The following is a 24,696-nucleotide window of genomic DNA, read 5'->3' as shown; positions in this document are numbered from 1 at the left end:
GAATAAACTACTGAACAAAACTTTTATCACAAAAATGGCAATCTCATGCAAAACGGCAGAACCCCCCCCCCCCCAACATACACAATATTAAAGATGGCAAAGTAGAGAGATATAGGCTTGGATCAACCGACAACTTTTGTGAATGAAAGGGATTTCTATCCAGAAATTTCTTGACTCCCCTCTAGCAGTAGCCGAAAATTCCCCTGAAATGCTTCTTCCTGGGGAGAACTTGGAACATTGTGTTCAAAGACTTGTTTATAATAGATCCAGTAGATCCAAACTGTAATGCATAAGCAATGACAGCTTTATCACTCATTTATAATAATTATTAATATAATTGATATCCTGCACAACCAGCAAAGGTTGACACCTGTCAGCCATAAAGGGAGCCAATTTAAGAAGCAACGCTCCTTTATCACTTTCCATCTTCCCTTGGGTTGCAACTGCTGCAACTTATTCATGCAGCTGTACTATTAAACTCTCATGTAGGTAGTGAATGTTTCCCACGGAAGTCAGGAGAAAGAAAAGGAACTGGATTAATGTTATAAATCCTGGGCTACCAATACCAGCTTAGTACATAAAACTAAATCATAAAATCTTTAACAGGCTATTATTATTATTAGGCAAGTGCTCTCTCTCTCTCTCTCGGGGCTTTTAGAGGAAAACACACTTCTTTATAAGGACTACTCATTCATCAAACTTTAGCCTGTGCTTTAATCACAGGCAGAAAATTGCGTAAAGAACTATTACTAGCCAAAGATTCTCACCATCTAGGAATGTGAGTCCTGTGATGAGAAGACTTGTTCGACACATAACAAATCGAGCAAGGGGAGGGGCTGTGACTTAGAAGTCAGAGCGTAGCAAGGGGGGAAAGCACCAGGTGCACCTATGTGTCCTCTACCCCCGTCCCACCCTGGAACTCCCCCACCACACCCCCGGAATGCCCTCACCACACCCCCAGAGGGGCATGTACTCAGTGTGTTGCACACACACACCCCGGCGCCCTTGGAGCAACGCCTCTGTTAGCAGTACAGCATCTACTTGGCATGCAGAAGGTTCCAGGTTTGATCCCTGGCATCTTGGCTCACCAGATTAGTCACCATTCATGGCGAGAAGTGGGGAATCAAACCCAGTTCTCCAGATTAGAGTCCACTGCTCTTAACCACAACACCACACTGGGAATGGCAGTATATGCTGCAAGGAAATGCTCTAAGTAAAACTAAAGAATGGGGCTCAGCTTTGCAAATGAGCTAAACTGGAATTGCTAAATCTAGAGGGAGGGAGAATTTGGAAGAATCCTTGTCATTATATCAAAGCTATGGGGCACCATTAGATCCTCTACTTAATACAGCACTTCCCTGCGGAGTCCTGAATAATGATTCGAACTTTTAAGCAAGAGCTGCAAAGGAGAGGGAGGGAGAAACGTAGTGAAACTTTCCAACTATAAATCATCCAAATACCCTAGAAACAGAGTGCTCTGTATTTAGACGCATGCTATCAATTTAATAAGGTTGGTATATAGAGACTTTGGTGGGAGCATGGGAAAACCCTGTTTTCTCTTTTAAATTCATTTTGCATTTGATACAAATTGGTGAAAACCTAAACTTTTGATAGATTGCTAGCAGCTCTCAGATTCAAAACTCAGCAGGATGTGAGAGAAGTCGGAGATGTCACATTATCAATTCAAAGACCTTATCAGCATGGTAATAAGTTAATATGGCACCGTGACAATTTTATGCAAGGAATTGCTGAACGTCATTAAAAATTACTGTATCTGGAGAGAATATCTGTTATTGTGGAATACTTCTGAAATGTGACAAAATTATTCCAGATGCCTCCTGCTTCAAACAGAGCAATGAAACATTCAGGCATGTTAATCACAACTCATCTAGTAGAGACAGAAAAGTTTTAACGTTATTGTACAAGAAGAATATTTTGCGTAGCTTTGTCACATGTGATTAAGTCACTCAGGACTACATTCCATCCATGGCACAAGTCTGGTAAGGCTACCAAGACCTTGGACTGAAACAGAGACACAGCTGCCTACCCAAATCATAAGATTTTTTATATATGTATAAATTTGAACATAGATTTGAAATAATTTACTTTTATTGAAGTCCTACTGGGGAAGGAGAAGGGAGAAATGGAAAATAAGATTGCCTATGCAGTTAATTATTGACTCAATTTTGAGCGCTGGCATTTGTACATACACAAAGAACAGGTAAGGGGTATATAAGAACATAAGAACTAGCCTGCTGGATCAGACCAGAGTCCATCTAGTCCAGCACTCTGCTACTCACAGTGGCCCACCAGGTATGCAAGAATGTCCCAAAATCCTAGTTTGGACACAGATTCTAACTGTAGCAAATCAGGGAGGATAACTCTGCCATGAAGGGTAGATCTATCAGTGGCTACTAGCCATGATGAAACATCCACATTCATTGGCAGCTGTAATGTACTGCAGTAGAAATATGATTTTTAAAGTGCAGTTCTGTTTAAGTAAAATACTGTTTACCTTCAAAATGAGACATAGGGGCCTAGGAACAGGAGAAGGCACCTGATTGATTGCGGCCTCCTACGCTCTGTGCAAATAACAATGTGATGCATAGTGGGGAGGAGGATATCTCCGTTGTTGTTGTCGTTGTTGTTGTTGTTGTTGTTGTTGTTGTTATTAATTCAATTTCTATACTGCCCGATCCCCAGAGGGCTCCGGGCGGTGAACAACATAATGTAAAACAGTAAGCAGGAGCAAATCCAATACAATACAAAACATAGGCTCCATCAATAAAACATCTTAAAATACATAAAAACAGCGGCTAACAATTAACAAATTAAACAAGAGGCGTCCAAGGCTCAATTAAAACCCACCCCCAAAAGGGGGGATGGCAGGCCCCTCAATATGAGGGGCTCTGTTGTACCAGTGCCAGAGCAAAGAGCAGTGGGGGGCACCATATCAGCAGCTGGACACTCCAAAGGCCCGGTGGAACAACACGGTCTTACAGGCCCTGCGGAACTCACCAAGGTCCCACAGGGCCCGGGCAGTTGGAGGAAGGGTGTTGAGGGGCCGGGGACCACCAGCAGATTGGCCTCTGCTGAACGCAGGGGCCGAGTAGGGATGTATGGGGTAATGCGGTCCCGAAGGTACGAGGGTCCCAGGCCGTGTAATGCCTTAAAGGTCAAAACCCACACCTTGAAGATGATTCGGAATTCAACCGGATTGTTAGTACATCCAAGAGGTTTTTGGTTGGAATCATCCATGCCGTTAACTGAGTGAAAACTAAACATCTCAGAGGGGTCCACAGCCTATGTGCTGGGTGAAAGCAATCAAATACACAGACAATGTGTACTGTTGGGAGAATTTAATAATAGGCTTGCTGAAGAGCCTTTATAAATTAGATTAGGAATATCTTCTAGGGAGAGAAGTGTTCCAGTGTAACAGTGGGAGTGTAACTGAGTGTTCCTCAGCAGAGAGTTCATGTTTTATTGTTGAGGGTTTTACCTAACTGGAAGGGCTGTCTGAAGGTACTGAGTGAATGTACCTAGCCTATGTTAGGACTCTGTGAACAATCACCAACTACCTTTAAGAGTGCAATGTCAAGAGTGCAAAAAAACGAACGGAAGGCAGAGATGGGAGCAGGCAACTCTGAATAGAGAGCCGATATACCCATTAGGAGCCTCAAAGAACTGATGGAAGTTGTTTGAACATATGGGCATACTGAGGAAGACGCACGAAAAACGTTCTATACGCGCGAGACGTTTCTATGGACTATATATGGACTATATGAAACTGAAGTTTTGTTACTGAATGTATGAAGATATGAAACTGAAGTTTTGTTTTCTAATAGAGAACTGAATGGACTAAGTGACTATTAATGTTTAATTATAAGAGTTGAAAGACTGATGTTGTATTTATAAGGAAATGTAAATATTAATAGAAGTGTTGAGTGACACAGCCAGAGTGCAACGTGTGTATCTTTGAATTTATTTGGGTTAAGGACTCTGTGAACAGCCATAAGACAGAACATCTAAACAAGGGAACTGTACAGTCTATGAAACATCTTTGAAACATCTAAGTTAAACTAAATTAAGTAATCTTAAAGGCTGTGCTGATGAGAACAAAAACTATAAGGCTCATTCCGCACACGCAGAATAATGCACTTTCAAGCTGCTTTCAGGGCTCTTTGAAGCTGTGCGGAATGGCAAAAACAGTTGTGAAAGCAGCTTGAAAGTGCATTATTTTGCGTGTGCGGAATGAGCCTCTGTCTCTGTGCTAAGCTCTCTTGTGAATATGTAAATATATTCCAATTGCCTCCAGCCTTATTTGCCTCATCTAAATCCATCTCCAAGTTAATATTCCAACCTTTACTATCTCCTCTGCCTGGTAAATAAATCTGTTTTACTGTTTAATTTTACCTCTACCTCAGTATATTTACTTTATTTGTGCCTTTGTGAAGGATAGTGCCTGTGAAAAATAAAAATAAAAGTCAACAGAATTCCTTCACCTTCTGGTGTGTGATAACAGGGTTGAGGGAAAGGACTTTCAAACAGGTTTGTATCAGATTTTTAAAACACACACACACACACACACACGAATGCTACTGATTCAAACAGACTGACTGCCATGTAACTAAGTAACTAAGAACTACTTGACAAATACTGAACAGTAGGATTTTTTAAACAGCAGTGTTTATGACAGATTTATATGATTTTAATTGACAGCTTGACTGATTATTTAAACAACTTGCTTGCTAAGAAGAGTAGCCATGCAGCAAGAGGGTGTGTGTGAGAAAATGCGCATGCGCCAAAAGCTTTGCAAATTAAATATGTTGAAGCCACCTGCTGAACAGCCATGAACAGGCTGATGAACAGACAAACAGTACATCAAGGAAATCCCAAGTGGTGAAGAGCACATGAGCTGAACTGGCAGGTGTTCGAGCATCCCAAGAACAGATGTTTTTTCTCCAAGGAAATTGGAACAGAATTCTATCATTCTTAATTACCACAGCATGCTCAAATCATAGTGGTGTCATTTAAAAACCTTTTTTAAATCATGGCAGGAACAATTCTAAACAGGTTTACATGGAAGTAAATTTCATGCTATTCGATAGAGCTTACATCCAAGCAAGTATCCTTAGGAATGCAGCCTATTTTGACTTAACATTGGTTGCAACATTTATCCATTTTTTAGCTGGGTGTTCACTGATAACCCCAATGTGCTAACATTTCATGTAGGAAGGCTGATATAACCTGGCCTGATGATAAAGGCACAAGTAGAAATGTCTCTTAACAAGAACTCAATTGTGGAATAATCTGTACAAAAAACTCCTTTGTGAGAGGTTTCTAATAAAGTAACGGTTAGCCAATCTTCAGTCACTAGTTTATGTATACAAAATTCTGCCTTAAGGTAGAGATTTCTGAGGGTTTGCTCTATACCAAAAGGCAACTCAGTCAGAAGAATATCTGGTGCCCTTCCAATCATTCAATATTGGAATACCTTTTAAAAATGTATTTGTATCCCATTTCAAGACTGATGGAAGCCATGCATGCATGGTTAATTCTCATCATACAGGATGATAAATTTTCATGCTAGGATATCTAAATCTGTTCTAATTCATGCCATATAGAACAAATAAAAACAATTTTGTTTGCTATAAGCTTACAGAACCTTTTTAACTTTAGGCATAACTGAAAGCACTAATATCAACAGTTCATAACAATGGGGTGAAAGTAACCAATTCCTGTAGGTAACAGATTAAGGATAGTAATCTGACCTTGTATTATTTGTTTCACCTGCTGTGTGGATCATTGAGTTGACAGTAAAGGATGGACACATCCAAAAGATTGCCTGGATCACATGACCCTGAATCTGGCTCAGGAGTTTTGTGACTCATTGGATCCTTTTGAATGCTGACAGCCACTCAATATTTTACCTTTATCTTGGAGGAAGCTGAAAATGGTTTCCGCAAGATATATCTGTTTTACTGGTAGATCATGAAGAGATACTCATTATGTATGCCTTCCTTGGTGTCTGCCATGGCAACCACTGGACTGTCTCAGATTCTTAAGGGTGTAATACATAAGAGAGGCCATTTGATAGATCTTCCCTTTCTGTGCCTGGGATCACCTAAGCAATCTAGAAATCAAGCTACTGTCATGGTTGGATTGTTGCCTGCTAAAGACGTGGTTCTTGGTGTATTACCTGTTGCCTGTGAGAAAGTTGGTTGGGCTCAGAAGATTAATGGATTCTTTCTGGATTTTTTTTTGAGGCTTTGGGGAACTTGGAAAGTGACTCTATGAAAGCTTTGGTGAAGATTTGAAATGATGAGCTGGAAAAAGGTTGAGAGTTACACTCCAATGTCACTTCTCTCCCACAAGTAGAACCTCAACTTCTCGGTATACCTTTGTTTGTGTATAGAGTTTTGATGGTGAAAGAGCTGCACTGAATTAGAAAGAACACTTGAAATCTATGTGGGGGCAGTGAGACACAGTAAACAAGGGCTATTTCTCTGCCATCAGTTTCATTTAAAGAGTTTTTTAGTGACACCCATCAGTTCGAGATGGTAAATTGGCATCAGCATGTAACATTTTTGTAAGATTCGTTGCAGAGAAAGGTTGAAGTCCTGGGAGCAAACTCTGCTGAATAACATGGGGCTTATTTTCAAGTAGACCTGATTATGATTGTTTTTCCTAATCTCTCTGATTCGATACGACTGAGACAATAAGCAGGCATTGTTCAGTGGTTCTTGAAAGGTCATGATTATCTTTTTCGTTCAGTCCTGGGAGTCTTGATGTTATTTTTAGTGGTTCTTTAAAATGGCGTTTAAAAAAACCCTTGTAAGTTGCCTCAGGCAGGTCTCTGGAGAGGTAGCCTAGAAATATTTGAAATAAATAAATAATACCCCATCCCAATATGATACCAAATACTTTTGGCATTTGATGAAAATTATAACCACGGCAATCCTGACTTTCTCATAATAGAATTAAAATGACCATTTTCGATGGCGTATCTAGGGGGGACAGAGAGGGAACTAGGTACCCCTTTCACATGGGGGTGCATTTTTGCTACCTGTCTGCCCCCTCTCCCACCACCCCCACCTCACCCCCACTACAGGCCAGGCCGGGCCAGGTCAAGGTGAACTTTTCTTCAAGTGCACTGAGGCACTGTTAAAGGAATGGTGCTTTGAAAATTCCTCCTTTCCTCCGTCCGAATGGTGCTGAGGTTGGCAACACAAACACTGGGGGCCAAGACAAGGCAAAGGAAGGAGTGCACCCTCCCTGGCCCTGTCACTACCCCCAGTGTGTTGCCAACCTCAGCACCATTCGGACAGAGGAAAGTAATGTGAATTTTAAAGGAACGGTGCCTCTAAAATTTGCCCTCCCTGGTCTGGATCAAAAGCGCTGGATCTGTTACCAATAATGGATTCCATGATTTCAATCAAAGTTATTTATTGACAAATGGCAGAGTGGCCATAGAAGAAGCTAGTTCTGGGAACTGCCTTCCAGAACATCCTTTTTAAGCCCACTGGGGTGCCCCCCTTCCTCCCTTGCCCCAGAATATCAAAGCCAGACAGTACAGAGTAAGAATGCAAGAGCCATTAGTTCTCCAGGCCATGTGGAGACATATCAAAACACTTCAGCCCTTGGACGCAATCTACTTAACTACACATTGCAAAGTGCAGGAGCAGTGGGAAACCGAAAGTAGAGTGAAACCCATTAACAGAACAGAAATCAAAGCCCCGTTTGATGTCAGGAAGCCATCCTGACATTCTGCCCTCAGTGTGTTGCTGACCTCGGTGCCACTCAGATGGAGGAAAGTAAGATGAATTTTATAGGAATGGTGCCTCTAAAATTCACCTTACTTTCTTCTGTCTGAGTGGTGCTGAGACTGGCAATACACTGAAGGCAGAGGCAAGACCGAACATAAGAACATAAGAACATAAGAACAAGCCAGCTGGATCAGACCAGAGTCCATCTAGTCCAGCTCTCTGCTACTCGCAGTGGCCCACCAGGTGCCTTTGGGAGTTCACATGTAGGATGTAACGTGGCCTTCTGTGGCTGTTGCTCACGAGCACCTGGACTGTTAAAGGCATTTGCAATCTCCAGATCAAAGAGGATCAGATTGAAGTATGCATAAATCGACTTCTCCTCCATAAATCTGTAGAAGCCCTTTTAAAGCTATCCAGGTTGAGTAATGCATCACCACCTCCTGTGGCAGCATATTCCAAACACCAATCCTGCGTTAGCGTGAGAAGTGTTTCCGCTTTATTAGTTCTGGTATTCTTCCCCAGCATTTTCAAGTAGATGCCCTGGTTCTAGTATTGTGAAGAAAAAGTTCTCTGTCAACATTTCTACCCCATGCATAAGTTTTATAGACTTCAATCATATCCCCTCAGGCCCGTCTCCTCTCCAAACTAAAAAAAGGGGAGTCCCCAAAGCGCTGCAGCCTTTCCTCATAAAGGAAGTGCAGTCCCTCAATCATCCTCGTCGTCCTTCTCTGCACTTTTTCTATCTCTTCAATATCGCACTGAGATGTGAGAATGAGGCAGAACACCAGTACTCCAAGTGGGTAAGCACCACAGCTTTATATATAAGGGCATGGCTTAATCTTTGCAGTTTTATTCTCCAATTCCTTTCCTAATTATCCCCAGCATAAGGTTTGCCTTTTTCACAGCTGCCATACATTGAGTTGACATTCCCATGGAACTATCAACTAAGGCATTAAAATCCCTTTCCTGGTCTGACTGATAGCGCGGCCCTGTAGCATGTATGTGAAGTTTGGATTTTTGCCCTATGTGCATCACTTGCATTTTGCTACATTGAACTGCATTTGCCATTTCTTAGCCCACTCACCTAATTTATCAAGGTCGCCAGACTCCTCGCAATCCTTTGTGGTTCTCACCACCCTACAATTTAATTTATCATCTGCAAACTTGGCCGCCGCGCTACCACCCTACTTCCGGAGTCATTTATGAATAGGTTAAGAAACCACTGGTCCCAATACGGATCCTTGGGGACCACACTCCTACATCTCTCCATTGAGAATTTCCCATTTACACCCACTCTTTGCTTCCTGTTTCTCCAACCAGTTTTTTAATCCATAGGAGGACTTCCCCTCTTATTCCTTCATTGCTGAGTTTTCTCAATAGTCTCTGGTGAGAACTTTGTCAAAAGCAACACGGAAATCAAGTAGATTAATGTCCACTGGACCTTATCCACATGCCTGTTTACGGCCTCAAAGGAACTCTAGTAGAAGTTTGTAAAGACAGGTTGCCTCTCCACAAAAAACCATGCTGACTCTTTCTCCAGCAGCAGGTCTTGCTTTCTACATGTTTATAATTTTATCTTTAATGACGGGTCCTACTAATTTACAGGAACAGATGTCAAACTTGACTGGCCTGTAATTTTCCCGGGTCCCCCTAGATCCTTTCTTAAGGAATTGGTGTGACTGACATTAATACATCTTCAGTCTTCAGGGATGGAGCCTGATTTCAAGGATAAAAGTTGCATATTAAAAGTGAGAAGATCAACAATTTTCATGCTTGAGCTCTTTAAGAACTCTTGGAGTGAATGCAATCTGGGCCAAGAGGATTTGGTAACATTTAGTTTATCAATGGCTGCCAGAACTTCTTCCTTGTCTACCACACTATCTTTTGTTAGTTCTCGGTTAAGCCTCCTAAAGCTTGGTTCCAGGTGCAGGAATTTTCCTCCACCTCCTCTTGGAGTGAAGACAGATGCAAAGAGATTCATTCAGCTTTCTGCAATCTCCTGTCATCTTTTAGCACACACCCTTTGTTTCCTTTGTCATCCTAGCAGACCTACGCTTCCCTTGCTAGCTTCCCTCTGCTTTTTTGATGTACTTGAGAACTTGTTTGTTGCTAGTTTTGATGTTCACAGCCATGTGTTCCTCCGCAATCCTTTTGCCTCCCTTGGCTAACTTTGGCTTCTGCTTTTGCCTACATTTGTGTTCTCTCTGGTATTCTTTATCCAGTTAAGTTGGACTTCCGTACCTAAAAGACATGCTTTTCCTAATAATTTCCTCCGCGTCCCTTATTGTATGGTGGCTTTCTTTTTGGACTGAAGCTGCCTTTCTAATATAACGGAACACATTCCAGCTGAGCTTTTGTGACTGTGTTTTTAAATAACCTCCAAGCATCTTGGACATATTGACTCTCTTGATTTTCCCTTTCAGCTTCCTGCGCACTATCCCCCTCATCTTTGAGAAATTTCCCTTTCTGAAGGCAAATGTAACTACATTAGTAGTTGTCACTTGTCACTTGTTCGCATGCAGAAGAAGGAGCAAGCTCTCTCTGACTTTATCCCTGTCCCCAGTATCTTGCCGGCTCAATGTGTTCAGTTTGAAGAAAGGTTTGTTGATTTTTTTGCAGGGGGTGGGGGGCATGGTGAGGGCCACGGCAGGGGGAGGCATGGTGGGGAGATAGGAAGAATTTGGCAAGGGACTGGGTGCGGGATGGCATGGCATCCCAGGTAAGCCCTGGGAACCATTTTGTAAAGGTACCCATTGACCATTTTTTAAAGTGCATACCTATAAAACAGATGATATAAGTCAGTGATTCTCAACCAGGGTTCCGTGGTACCCTGGGGTACCATGAGCACGTCCCAGGGGTACCATGACAATGCTACCACCTGCCCCCCCCCACCGGAATCAAATGGATTTTGAAGGGGGGGTTGGAAGCTTCATGGGCTCCCTTTAAACAACACTGAAAAACAGCATTGTTTTATTTGCCTAAATTCGGTGTGGATTGGGGGGGGTAGATTTAAACGGAGCTCTCCCTTTAAATCCCCCCAATCCATGTCGAATTTAGGCAAACAAACAATGCGGTTGTCAATGCTGCTTTCCCTCCCCTCCCCCTGCTTGCCACTCCCCCCACCTACAGGCCAAAAACGGAAAAAAACCAAAAAAATGCAAAAAGAAAATCAAATGAACTTCAGGGGTACCCTGAGATATGAAGAGCAAGGTCAAGGGTACCACGATGTCGAAAAGGTTGGGAAACACTGATATAAGTAGTATGCAACAATGGTATAAAACTGTTTATAAATAAATAAAAGGTAAATATGGTGATGATGTGGTGCATTTTATGGGAGCCATGGGCTGAGGCAAATTCTCAACGGGCTGCAAAATTCTGGCAAACGCCCTCAATTAGCAGAGAGCAACGGATGGATCAGAGTTGACAGGCCCAATAACTGATTCCTGCAAGTCTCATTCAAACTCCTCTCTGGGATGATCTTGAAGATTCAAGACACAGCACACCATCATCCAACCCTTGATTTAGGTTTCAGAACAGAACGAACAGTGCATTGTTACTTACATGCAAATTGAAGTGTGGCCTCTCTGCTCAGAATGCTGCCGAAAACATTAGTAGTTAAGCACTGATACTGTCCAGCATCTTTTGTTTCACTAGGATTGTTGATAATTATGCTTCCTTCTATCAAACTGTAGCGGTAGTCATCTTCAGTGTCAATCTCTGTTCCATTCCGGAGCCATCTGTGGAGGAAAGCAGAGAAAACAATTACATAAGCATCCACTTCAAGAAAAGTTAAAATGTGGAAATAAAAGAGTCATAGATTGTAAAGAGTATTGTAAAAGGTGAGGAATAAATCAAATTGGGGTGCTGTGTGGTTTCTGGGCTGTATGGCCGTGTTCTAGCAGCATTCTCTCCTGACTTTTCGCCTGCATCTGCGGCTGGCATCTTCAGAGGATCTGAAGATCTTGCTATGCCTGCCAGCCAGTTAGTGGGTTGTAATGATTAAGAATGGTGGACTGTAATTAGATCCTCGGAAGATGCCAGCCACAGATGCAGGCGAAACGTCAAGAGAGAATGCTGCTAGAACACAGCCATACAGCCCGGAAACCACACAGCACCCCAGTGATTCCGGCCGTGAAAGCCTTCGACAATACAATAAATCAAATTAATAACAATGGTAATGCTAATGATTATATAACTGTTTGTATTCCATAACTTTTTGTAGACACACAGGACACATCTGCATCATAAACAGTTGTGCACAAGCTTAATGGTAATGGCTTCTTTCTCAGTGACTGTACACCTAAAATCATTGCAATGGCTGTACACCTACATACCTAGTACACACACCTGCTGTTCTGCACAGTCAACACATCTTGCTATGCCTGCCAGCCAGTTAGTGTGGTGTAATAATTAAGAATGGTGGACTGTAATCTGGAGAGCCGGGTTTGATTTCCTGCTCCTCTACATTAGTGGCAGACTCTAAACTGGTGAACTGGATTTACATCCCCACTTCTATGCATGAGGCCTGCTGGGTGACCCTGGGCTAGTCACACTTCTTTCAGAACTCTCGCAGCCTGCCCCACCTCACAAAATGTCAATTGTGGGGAGGGAAGGGAAGGTGATTGTAAGCCACACTGAGACTCCACAATGGTTTAGAAAAGTAGGGTATAGAAACCAACTCTTCTTTCTCGTCTTCTTCGATTGCTTGATTGATTTCTAAGCCATACTGGCTCAGGAGAAATGCTGTTAAAACATGTCTCCTGGTTGCCAGTGTCCTGATTGGTTTCCCTGTGGCAGGCACTGGGGGCTCCCAAATGAGCATCCTTGGTACATCTGGGGGCAGTTTTAGTACTGGGGGGCGGGGGGGGGGGGGGTTGTTCCCAGACAGTAATCTTGGTCTTTAAAAAAACAGATCAATGATCAGCAGCAAATTAACATACAATAAACACCACAAGTATCCACCTGGCATTAAGGTGCCCTAGAAGAGAAGCTAGAACCACCACTTATCTACACCTCTCTCCAAACTAAGTGGACAATGTCTCCTCTGACTGGGAAGAGGACAAGCATTAGGCACCAACTCTGCTTGCACTCAGTAGTTTGACATTCTGTATTCCCTGCCTTCCTTCCATTTTGGGCCCACTGATATAGCCTGCTTTTATCAGGGGCAATTACCCTCTCTTCAGAACATGCTTGAACAGCTTGTTATTTGAAAATCCCCTTTTCCATTTTTCCCCCATTGAATTCTGATTCCCTCCTATACTATCAAGAAAAAAACATGGTAATTTTTCAGCCAAACATGTGTTTCTGTTGTAGAAGGCGACATCTCTCTTGCTTATTTTCTCACAGTTAAACAACCCCACCTGAGAAATGCATGAATATAAACTTCTAGTTGTCCTGACCCTCAGAATATGGTAGGGCATCAATCTAAACACATAAATAACAAACCTGAGGAAAAGGAAGATACTCTGGTAAGCACGTTCTTTACCTGTAGGTCGGTGCAGGGTTCCCTTGGGCTTGACAGCTGAAGGAAATTTTCTTCTCATCTGAATCAGTTGGGAAGATCACACTGTCGGGTTCCTGAATAAACACTGGCCCATAATCTGCGCTCTCTGTGAAGACAGAAAGAACCATTTCTTTCAGAGACCAACATTTGAGCTTAGAACACATCTCAAATAAGTAGAATTTTTGCCTCAGTTAGCTATGGCCTTTTTAGTGTATTTGTCTTCCTCAAAGTCACGTCAAGAGCAAGTAGTTACTCGCATGCATAAACAAGTCAATCACAGCACCACAGACAAAACTTGGATTGACAAGTATCCAGTTCTTATCCCATTAGCAGAGGTTTGATACTCCTAAATTGAGTGATGGCCGTTTGGGCAAATCTGGGAAGACTTAGGTTTCAATCCTGATTAGTACTGTCTAGGTACTAGACTCCAGGTGGTAGCCAGAGATCTTCCACTACTGCAACGGATCTCCAGGCAACAGAGATCAGTTCACCTGGAGAAAATGGCTGCTTTGGAAGGTACACTTTATGCCACTGTGCCCCATTGAAGACCATCTCTTCCCCAAACCCTGCCCTCCTCAGGCTCTATCCTCAAAATCTCTGGGTATTTCCTAACCTGGAGCAATCTAACCTGAACCTGACTGCCATGAAAACTTGATGGGCCAGTCCCACACACCCAGCCTAACCTCCTTCACAAATTATAGTGCATATATAATGGTGAAGGTGAAAATGTTGTAAGCCTCTCTGGGTGAGGACAAAAGTGGGGTACAAAAGAAGTGAATTGATTGATTGCCGGGGAACATATCTTGTGTTAATGGAAGAAATATCGGAGCCCATTCAAATACTGAGAATCTTATTACTCTCACCAAGGGACAGAGGCGGAATGAGGGGAAACCGTGCCTGGGGCACATGCGTGCCCTTCACCCCTACCATGGTGTCGCCCTCCCCAGAACACCCCTGGAACGCCATGCCACGCTCCCACCATGCCCCCTTGATGGCCCGACAACGCCTCCTCCACTGCTCTGCCCAGGACATTGTGCCCCCTATCCTGTGAGCGCTATGCCACTGCCAAGGGGCCTAATTATATATTATGTTTCCCCCAAGGTTGTCCCAGTATCAGTCCAAGTGATGGCTGTTGGCTCCATTTGGCAATTGAGTCATGTAAGGCAACAGTACATGTGGAACCCTCAACATGGCAAAAAGTGAAGTTTCAGACTGGGAAACCAGTGTAGAGGGGAAGGCCAACACCCTGTTTCTCCATAGCATCAATTTTGAGTCTGCAACTGTCTGGGAAGTGCAAAACTGCAAAACATGCCTCTCATCCTGACCCAGTCATTTCCCTGGGGAAAACACAATAATATATGGTTTGGCCCTTCAAGCCCTTATTTTTCAATGAGACAGTTCACATAACCAGTTAACATTTATCAAGACTCATGAAGAGAAGCAATGGTCATGAAGAGAGGTAATGAGTGGGTGGGGTGAGTGGATGTAGAATTTTTTTATTGTGTTTGGGTTTTTAGAATGGGCTTTATTATGATTTTACTGTTTTTGGATTTTAACTGTTGTGATTTTACTGTTGTATGGTTTTTATTATAGTCCATCCTGTGATCATGGTGAAGGGTGGGGAATAAATGTAAATAAATAAAAAATAGAAATACAAGCAATGTGCATACATGTACAAACAGACACTATGCCCTGGGATTCTGAAAGTCTGCCACAGCTAGATTCTGAAAGTCTGGCATCCCATTCCCCCCAAGGAAAAAAATGGCTGGAACTCCTCCAAGATTTCAAAACAGGCTTAGCCACTAACATACACTGTATTTATCTCCCTAGTGGTTACACTGCTCTATGGTACTGAATGAGGAGAGATTAGCTAGCATTGCAGGTACCATCACTGACACTGAATGGTGATGGAGCGATGGGCTCATTCCGCACATGCAGAATAATGCACTTTCAAACTGCTTTCAGTGCTCTTTGAAGCTGTGCGGAATGGCAAAATCCACTTGCAAACAGTTGTGAAAGTGGTTTGAAAATGCATTATTTTGCGTGTGTGGAAGGGGCCAAGGATCCAACAGTGTTGTTTACATCAATCAGGTGTTGCTACCATTACACTTTTTAAAACATGGATTCTCCATGTATAGGGAGGAAAGGGACACATCATAATTAGGTGGGAGCATGAAGTTGGCAGACAGCAAAAGTTCCTGCCTTGCTTCTGCTATCTGATCCCCCCCAAATCCTTGCACATTGTTTGCAGACTAGGATTAACAGGCCACAAACAACAACCTTTGGGAGCAATTTAGGAGGTACAAGCTAGTGTGCATGTAAAAACCGGAAGTGATGCCATGGGACACTATGATAAATCTATAGAGATTTGCAAATGCTAGAATCCTAAATTCTGAATTTCAGCTGAAAGTGACATTGGTGTATAGACAATGTCTTTTTCTCCATGCTCTAACCCCCAAAGTCTTCTGGGATGCCCAACAACTCTAATAAAAATCAATACAAATATATATGGGTAAACAAGAGTGTACTGGTCATACCCCTATCCCTAGGCCCAGTCTTTAGTTCAATGGCTGAGTCTACATATATAACGTCCATCCTCATGATTGGGAATTCTGCTTTTTCAGCATTCTCAATCACAGGGAGGGAGCCTACATGCACACACTCCATGCTCATGAGCTAGAGGTTGCACATTGTAATATCTTCTGGACATGTCTTCTGTGATAAACTCTCAGCCTATGCTTTCTGTATAGAGAAAAACTATATTGAAGAGATATCGAAGAGATATTGGATAGAAAGAGTGCAGAGAAGGGCAACGAGAATGATTGAGGGACTGGAGCACCTCTCCTATGATGACAGGCTGCAGCGTTTGGGACTCTAGTTTGGAGAGGAGACATCTGAGGGGGGATATGATTGAAGTCTATAAAATATGCATCGGGTAGAAAATGTTGACAGAGAGAAATTTTTCTCTCTTTCTCACAATACTAGAACCAGGGAGCATACATTGAAAATGCTGAAGGGTGGTTGGGGCGGGGGGGAGAGAATTAGGACTAATAAAAGGAAACATTTCTTCATGCAACGCGTGATTGGTGTTTGGAATATGCTGCCACAGGGGGTGGTGATGGCCACTAACCTGGATAGCTTTAAAATGGGCTTGGACAGATTCATGGAGGAAAAGTCCATCTATGGCTACCAATCTTGATCCTCCTTGATCTGAGACTGCAGAAGGCCATTGCTTTCACATCCGGCATGTCAGCTCCCAAAGGCATCTGGCGGGCCACTGCGAGTAGCAGAGTGCTGGACTAGATGGACTCTGGCCAGCAGGCTTTTTCTTATGTTCTTAACTAATTATAACCATCCTCTTTTCATACTTTTATGATTTTTTTCCACCTAGAATATCTCCTGTACCTTTAATAGCATGATGAGCAGAAAATCTGTGGTTGAAGCTTTTCCCATTGCTCTACCCTATCCTGGGAAAAGTTAATTCCAGACCATTACTGCTTGTCACATACCTGCCACAAGGGGAGGCCAGTGTTCACAGGAATATGAAGACTTTTTAATACCATATTTTCCCCAAAATAAGACAGTGTCTTATATTAATTTTTGCTCCCAAAGATGAGCTATGTCTTATTTTCAGGGGATGTCTTATTTTTCTGCTCCACAGCTGCATGCTCTGGTATTCTGTTCGATGGGCATGCTTCCAAACAAAAACTTTGCCAAGTCTTACTTTTGGGGGATGCTTTATATTTAGCACTTCAGCAAAACCTCTACTACATCTTATTTTTGGGGAAACAGGGTATATAGATATTCTTTGTATAATCACAGCTCAGTGTAAAGAATAAAATAATTCACTCCACGTCTTTTAGTTTTTAATTCCTGAGACACGAAAACTCTTAAACAAGCCAACAATTTCATCTGCTAATTTGGAAGATTTCCACATGTACAAAAACACCCCAGTGCATAAGAGTTTGGATGATTGGGCTTCTCAGCAGGTGTAATGATTCCGATCAATCCTTGTCAATTTGGGTCCTCATAGGACCATGAAGGGGTTCCTAGCAAATTACAGCTATGAATATCAGCAATCTATCTACAGGAGAATTGTAGCAAGACATCTGCAGACATTTCTTCTTCCTTACATTCGAAAATCATCTTTAAAAATATCAGAGAGGTTTACAATAGATGATTAAAAACAGCACATTTCTAGAAATCTATTTGGGAATTGTAAAGCATTCTGTGAGAAAGGGATGCGGTGACATCACACTACCATGTCATCTGTGGCCCTTTCCCCACTTACCTTAAGCCCCGCGCTACTCTCCTCAAGTAACATGGGGTCCCCCGGCACTCCCCACTACAAGGGCGGTGACAACACAGCCGCCCCGACACTGCCGCTCTCGCACCCCCCTCAGCATCCCTGGCGCTCCTCGAAACGGTGCCTTTTGATGACCCCCGGGCGCGCGCCAGAGATGCCGCGCACTGAGAGTAGCGCGCAGCAAAGGGCAGCAAAGGTAAGTGGGGAAATGCCATGTGTTATCTGAATACAACAAACAGTGGCTCCAACTTGACCAATTGCGGGGACATCCAGAATGTCTAGTTACATATAATACTGATGTATCCAGTGAAGGAAAATTTGATTCTTGAAAGCTTATGTCTCACAAATCTTATAGTACTACTGATCTTGAATCGAATTGTTCCACTGTAGACCAACATGGCTACCCTCTGAAACTATCTACTTGTCTACAGTTTCATCCCAGGTCACATGAAGCTGCCTTTTACTTTTAGCCAAACATGTGGCCCAGGGGCTGGATCTCGCCCCTTGAGAGGACTTATCTGGTCCATGAGCCAGATGAGGAACCAACACCCTGCTCCCAATCTGGCTTAGAGAGCCTACTGTGGACTCGCCAGTCCAGGCAGCTACCCTACATGCTCCCAATCTCATCTTGTGACCCATGCCTCCCCAGTGCCAATCTGGGCTGAGAATCCCACTGAGGAAGCCACTCCACCCCCCAGAGCTAATTTGGGCTGGCTGGCCTTCTGAGGACTCACCAGCCAAGGCAGACACTTTCTCAGGGCCTGGCCTGACCAAGTTGCATTTATGTTATATCTGGTTCTTGTAACAAATGAGTTCGAGACCCTGGCTCTAGAGGAAGTAATTATCTTTGTTTCGGCCTTTGTTTGCACTATCGATCTTGGTGTGCTGCTTGTCACAGGTCAGCCCTGTGACACACAGACTGATTCAATCTCACTCATTTGATCATGTTGTGTATTTGTAGAATTCACAGAACTGGAATACCCCAAGGACTGACTCTTACACTGCCTGATGTTTGGAATTCACTTTGCAGAAAGACAGTTTCTGTCCCTTTTCTCTGAACTCAGAGTATATCCATGCAGGGATTTTGGGTATTTCCATTTGCAGGCTAATGGATACAGGTATTTATGCAGGAAAGGACATCTTTCTTGCACCTTGCAAACTTGGACACAGGAGAGCATTTTGCTAGTTACAAACTCTGTGGGGTGAGAAAAGTTGTACAAGTTCAAATTCTCAGTTCAACACTACTATTAAAGGCTCAGGATCACATCTATCCAGGTAGCTATTCAACCCTATATTCCCCAAATTTCTGATATCAGGGAATATATCGGTAGTTGTTTCTGAATTAATATTTGAGGCAGTTTTTCCTCTTACCCTTGTGAAAAGGTTCACTTTGAGATTATATAAGAAGAAAAATTACTCTTCTTCTTACAAAGTTCCTCCAAGAATCCTTGTTCTCCACTGCCTTCCTGCTGTGAGACAACTCTACAGTGACACATGCAGAAACCCAACCGTTAGACTCAGGGAAGATAATCTTCAGGTAATTTGGTTGGAGCTCGAGTTTGGAAGTGTCTCAGGGATATAGATACTTAGCAAGATTAAAGATTTGCAATATGCAGGAATCTTTTCAACGTACAAGTCCTTGCATATTCTTTCTACATATATTCTACACATAATTACTCCTTCATTACTGTACTGTTCTCTCTATGGGAGGTCCTTGCAGATAGTTTGGAAACTTTAGCTGCGGCAGAATGCTACTGTCCAATTAGCAATATGGGTGACTTTACATTTTCATTGGGAGGGGACTATGGGTCAATGAGACAACCTTTGTTTTGTATGCAGAAGGCAGGGGTGTAACGAGGCAGCCCTGGGCAAACTGTAGCCCTGGGCAAAACCTGAGTTGGATGCCCCCCCCATGGGCAGCCACTCCACCATGACCAAAAATTTTTTTGCACCAGGACATTGGTGCCTGCAGGGGGTGCGTTTTTAGACATATCAGCACCGAAATTTCAGCATATCATTAGGAGACTGTCCTTATGCCACTCCCCAAGTTTGGTGAGGTTTGGTTCAAGGAGTCCAAAGTTATGGACTCCCAAAGGGAGCTAATAGGAGATGGGGGCTACAGTTTTAAGGGTCCATAACTTTGGCCCCCCTGAACCAAACTGCACCAAGCTTGGGGGGTGCCATCATCTCCAGATGATACCCTGAAATGTTGGTGCCGATACATCCAAAAATGCACCCCCTGCAGGAACATCCTAGAAATTTGCCCAAGAATCTTTGTTCTGCATTGAGTTTTCTGCATTGCTGTCAATGGGGGTTGCAGGCTGTGGGGGGCACATTTATGAAGGCACAGTCTCAAAACTTTCAGGGTCTCATCAGGAGACTGCCCTAATAATACCCCCCCAAGTTTGGTGCAGTTTGGTTCAGGGGGCCAAAGTTATGGACCCTCAAAACTGTAGCCCCCATCTCCTATTAGCTCCCATTGGAAACAATGGGGGATAGGGGCACCCCCTTTGGGAGTCCATAACTTTGGACTCCCTGAACCAAACCTCTCCAAACTCAGGGGGTAGCATATGGACAGTCTCCTGATGATACGCTGAAATATTGGTGCTACTACCCTAAAAACTGCGCCCCCTGCAGGCCAAAAATGGAAAACCACTAAAATACCCAAAAACGAGCCCAGCATTTTGATGCCCCCCACAAGGTGATGCCCTGGGCAGCTGCCCACCTTGCCCAATGGGCATTACGCCAGTGGCAGAAGGTCCTGGATTCAGTCTCCATCTAAAAGGACCAGGTAATAAGTCATGAGAATGACCTCTGCCTGAGAGAGCAGCTATCAGTCTGAGTAGACAATACTGACCTTGGTGGACTAATGGTCTGATAAGTCAGGTTCATGTGTATCTCATACATTGTGAAGAGGATATGCTGATTTCTAGTTGATTTCTAGGCCTGCTTATAGATGCTGGTTTTACCCTTTTAAATTTTGTGTCCTAAGTATCCCAGGGAATACATCTACCTAACAAATACTCAGTATTCTGGGATGTTGTATTTTCCAGGTTGTATGGCCATGTTCCAGAAGTATTTTCTTTTGACATTTCGCCTGCATCTGTGGCTGGCATCTTCAGAGGATCTGATGGCAGTAAAGCAAGTGGAGTATAGATATCTGTGAAATACCCAGGGTGGGAGAAAGAACCATTTGAAATTGTTAAAAGTGTTAAACGTGCAGTTTGCAAGTGTAATTTGCACATGTTAAGTGGAATTTCTCCATTTTAGCATTTGTATGTAATACTGAAGTTGCATAATCAATTAGTAAAGGTATTTGCATAGCAGTTTGCTTGTTCATTTAAGTACTTATTTACAATCCTTTTTTTTTTTTTTGCTTCCTGCAGAGAGAGATCCTGAGTCTGGGTACTTTTCATTAACCATTGTCTTGATTCTAGTGTTTTAAAGTACTGGTAGCCAAATTTTGTTCATTTTCATATATAAAACAGACCATATATACTCATGTATAAGTCGAATTTTTCAGCACATTTTAATGCTGAAAAAGCTCCCCTCGACTTATATGCGGGTCATATTTTGCTGGCCAGCAGGGGGCGCAGTTTTTATGCTAGCGGCACCAAAATTTCAGGGTACCCTCAAAAGACACTCCTGGTGGTACCAACCAAGTTTGGTAAAGTTTGGTTCAGGGGTTCCAAAGTTATGGACCCTCAAAGGAGGTGCCCCCATTCCCCATTGTTTTCAATGGGAGCTATTAGTAGATGGGGCTACCCTTTTGAGGGCCCATAACTTTGGATCCTCTGAGCCAAACTTAACCAAACCTGGATGGTCTCATCAGGAGAGTCTCTTTATGATACCAGCCAGGTTTGGTGAAGTTTGGGTCAGGGGATCCAAAGTTATTGACCCCCAAAGGGGGCACCCCATCCCCCATTGTTTACAATGGAAGCTAATAGTAGATTTTCCATTTCTGATAATATCCCTCTTAAAATCTAAGTTGGATTACATTTGGACATACAGATGATGATGAGGAATCCAGTTTTGAAGGATTTCAACTCTTGTGTTTTAGCTTGGATGCTGGTTGAGCTAAGGTTTTTGTACTTTTAAAGTTATTGTTGATACCATATTGTTCTTTTCCACTTACAGAGCCAGTTTACTGTTTTTCTTTGAAATAAATATTCAAAAACATTTAACCTACTGATGCCTCAATTGATGTAATTTTATTGGTATCTATTTTTATTTTTGAAATTTACCAGCAGCTGCTGCATTTCCCACCCTCGACTTATACGCGAGTCAATAAGTTTTCCCAGTTTTTTGTGGTAAAATTAGGTGCCTCGTCTTATATGCAGGTCGACTTATACATGAGTATATACGGGTATATGCATATATATACATTGTATATTCATATACAGTGGGAGCTTTGACTCTTGAAAGCTCACACCCTGGAAATCTTGTTGGTCTTTAAGGTGCCACAGGATTCAAATCTAATCCTTTATATGTATAATATATGTATATATGTATAATGTTTTATCTGTATGATATGTATAATGCTGATCTAGTGATGCACTGAATAACATTGGACATATATCTAATAGGGAAAATTGATCCTGAGGAAACAGAAAAAAAATGCAAAATTTCACAAGTTTGGCTTGTGAAACTGAAATGAAGATTTTTCAGGTCAACCCAACACAGATGAGAATCTTAATATCAAAATGAGAAGAGATTTTCATGGGCTTTAAAGAGTCATGACAAAGATGTTGAGGCGCAATAGATCACACTCTTTCCTTAAGAAAGACATCAACTGAGAAATAAAGAGAGACAGGCAGATGTCAGTGTTCAATTTTGTAATTTCCTACAGGTGGTTTTCTTTTGTTTTACCCTTCATTATGGCATTTTTTTAACACAATGTCTAATCACGCTTCTGAGCCTACCTCCAACTGTCACATTTAATGGTAAGGCCATTTGCAAGTCATAAGCTCAAGCACCAGCCGTTTTAAGGGGAGGGGAAATGCAAATCATTCCAGCCCTCCCCCCCTTAATCTCTCTATCTATGCTGACTAAATGCACAAGAAGTGGGGTTGCTGAAATGATTTGGAAAATTCCTGCAGATTTGGAGGCAGTACTTGGGAGAAACTTCCATTCTATAAGACTCTATGGTATACTATGGAGTCTGCACTCAGAAGCTGCCATTTCCTCCAAAGTAACTGGTCTCTGTTGTCCAGAGATCAATGGTAACATAACAGGGATCTTGCTTTTTTACTGCACTTTTGTATTCACCTTTCTGTATTGCGTGTTTTTTATTTGATTTGAAATTTAATTTATATACTGCCCTCCCCTGCAGGACTCAGGACGGTGTACAACATAATAAGTAACAACAACATCAATACAATAGGACCAAGCATAATGATAACATCATCCACAATAAACCCTGACAATAATCCAACATCAGCTTCATGTCTTCATGTCAGTAGCAACTTGATACTCATTATGTACTTATGTATGCAATCTACTTTGAATCTCATTGAGAAAAGAGCAAATACATGAAGCAAAAAAATAAATAAAACAAATGATATTTTGCTTCATTTTTATTACTTATCAGGGGAAAAAAAATCAGAAAACCATTTTTATGGGTACATTCACCATTAGAGAATAGACAGTAGTGTGAATATTTTTAAAAATTGTTATTTCTTAGTCATTGTGGTCTCAAGCCAAAACGCAGGTATTATCTGTTGTTCAACTTGTCATTTTCACTTTGCTACTCTGTCTTTGCATGTTTGCTTTCAATTTACAGTTGCGTTGTATGTACTTGAGGTGATGGCTCTTCAGGGTCGTTCAATTAACCTTCATTACCATGGAAAGAGACAGTCTGATCTCTTAATCATTTGTGAAATTCTCAAGATAGCACGCACAGACAGCAACTTTGAAAAAAAAAACAATTCTGTCGTATTAAAAGTCTTGCGTCACAAAAAATAACAACGTTAAATTGCCCCTTTGATCTAAATGTCCAGAAATGTTAGCTATGAAACTAATCCCCCCCCCTTTTTTTGAATGTGAGTAGTTGTGTATTTTTGATTCAAGACCAGAAAATGAAGAGATCACATTGGTTTGGCTAAGTCAAAACATAGGGAGAGAAAATCTGCCCTTTTTTGGGGGGGTAATATAGCTGCACATTCTGTGTAAATTCAAGTACCCCACCACCATTTCTTCCTGAACATCTTCACTGGTACAGGGGAGGTACTCTCAGAAATGAGAGAAAGGGATAAAAAAGATGCTTCATAATAGGGACATTATTCAACTGTAAGAGCTTTGTGACACAGAATTGCCTTGATTGGGGCTTTCAGAGTCAGCATTTCTACTTCTGATCACAGCAATCTCAGGGAAAGCTTTCTGGAAGGAAAGAGCAGTACCATCACCAGTTTCTGCCCCTGTTAAGTATGCTGTGTGCTACTGCAAGCTATGTCTTCCTTTCTGCATTAGGGACTGCCAAATTCTCTACAACTACTCTCATATACAATAAAATGGCAATGCTTTACTGTGTCTGTCTAGAACCGTGGTGGCGAACCTCTGGCACTCCAGATGTTATGGACTACAATTCCCATCAGCCCCTTCCAGCATGGCCAATTGGCCATGCTGGAAGGGGCTGTTGGGAATTGTAGTCCATAACATCTGGAGTGCCAGAGGTTCGCCACCACTGGTCTAGAATGTGGTGAGGAGCAAGGACTATTGTTTGGATCTGGTGGCTAGACCAGACCGGGCAACTTGTGGAAGACCAAGAGTGGTCGGGGCATGGAGGGGCAACAATCAGCAATGGTGTGATGTTATTTCCAGGAAAACCTGGAAGTGACCTCAAACTTCTTGAGGTACTGATAGAATATCAATTATATGGTAACACTACAGAGATTTTTAAACAGTTCCTAGAAAGGTGTAATATCGATTCCAGGCTTTCCCGGAAATGATGTCACACAATTGCCAATGACCATTTTAAAAAAATCTGGTCACTGGTAAGCCAATTAATTTTAATATTTTTTTGGGGGGGGGACGGCAAACAAAAATTAAGAATGTACACTAAGAAAATACTCTGCTACAAGGTGAAAAAGAAGGGCTGCTGATTTAATCTTTGCCTAATATAA

General features: G+C 42.4%; 1 protein-coding gene across 1 annotated transcript in view; it reads right to left on the bottom strand.

The window, feature by feature from the left end:
• CNTN5 (contactin 5) overlaps positions 1-24,696 on the bottom strand; it is a 934,675-nt gene that overhangs the window by 308,346 nt on the left and 601,633 nt on the right. The window contains exons 5-6 of the mRNA XM_048492765.1: positions 13,252-13,375; positions 11,328-11,503 (exon numbers count right to left, since the gene is read on the bottom strand). Of these exons, the coding sequence (XP_048348722.1) occupies positions 11,328-11,503; positions 13,252-13,375 (300 nt within the window). The remainder of the gene's footprint in view (positions 1-11,327; positions 11,504-13,251; positions 13,376-24,696) is intronic.

The sequence above is a fragment of the Sphaerodactylus townsendi genome, linkage group LG04, assembly GCF_021028975.2.
Source record: "Sphaerodactylus townsendi isolate TG3544 linkage group LG04, MPM_Stown_v2.3, whole genome shotgun sequence".
NCBI lineage: Eukaryota > Metazoa > Chordata > Lepidosauria > Squamata > Sphaerodactylidae > Sphaerodactylus > Sphaerodactylus townsendi.
Note: the sequence above shows the minus strand (reverse complement) of the source record. Positions and strands in the feature narration are given on the sequence as shown.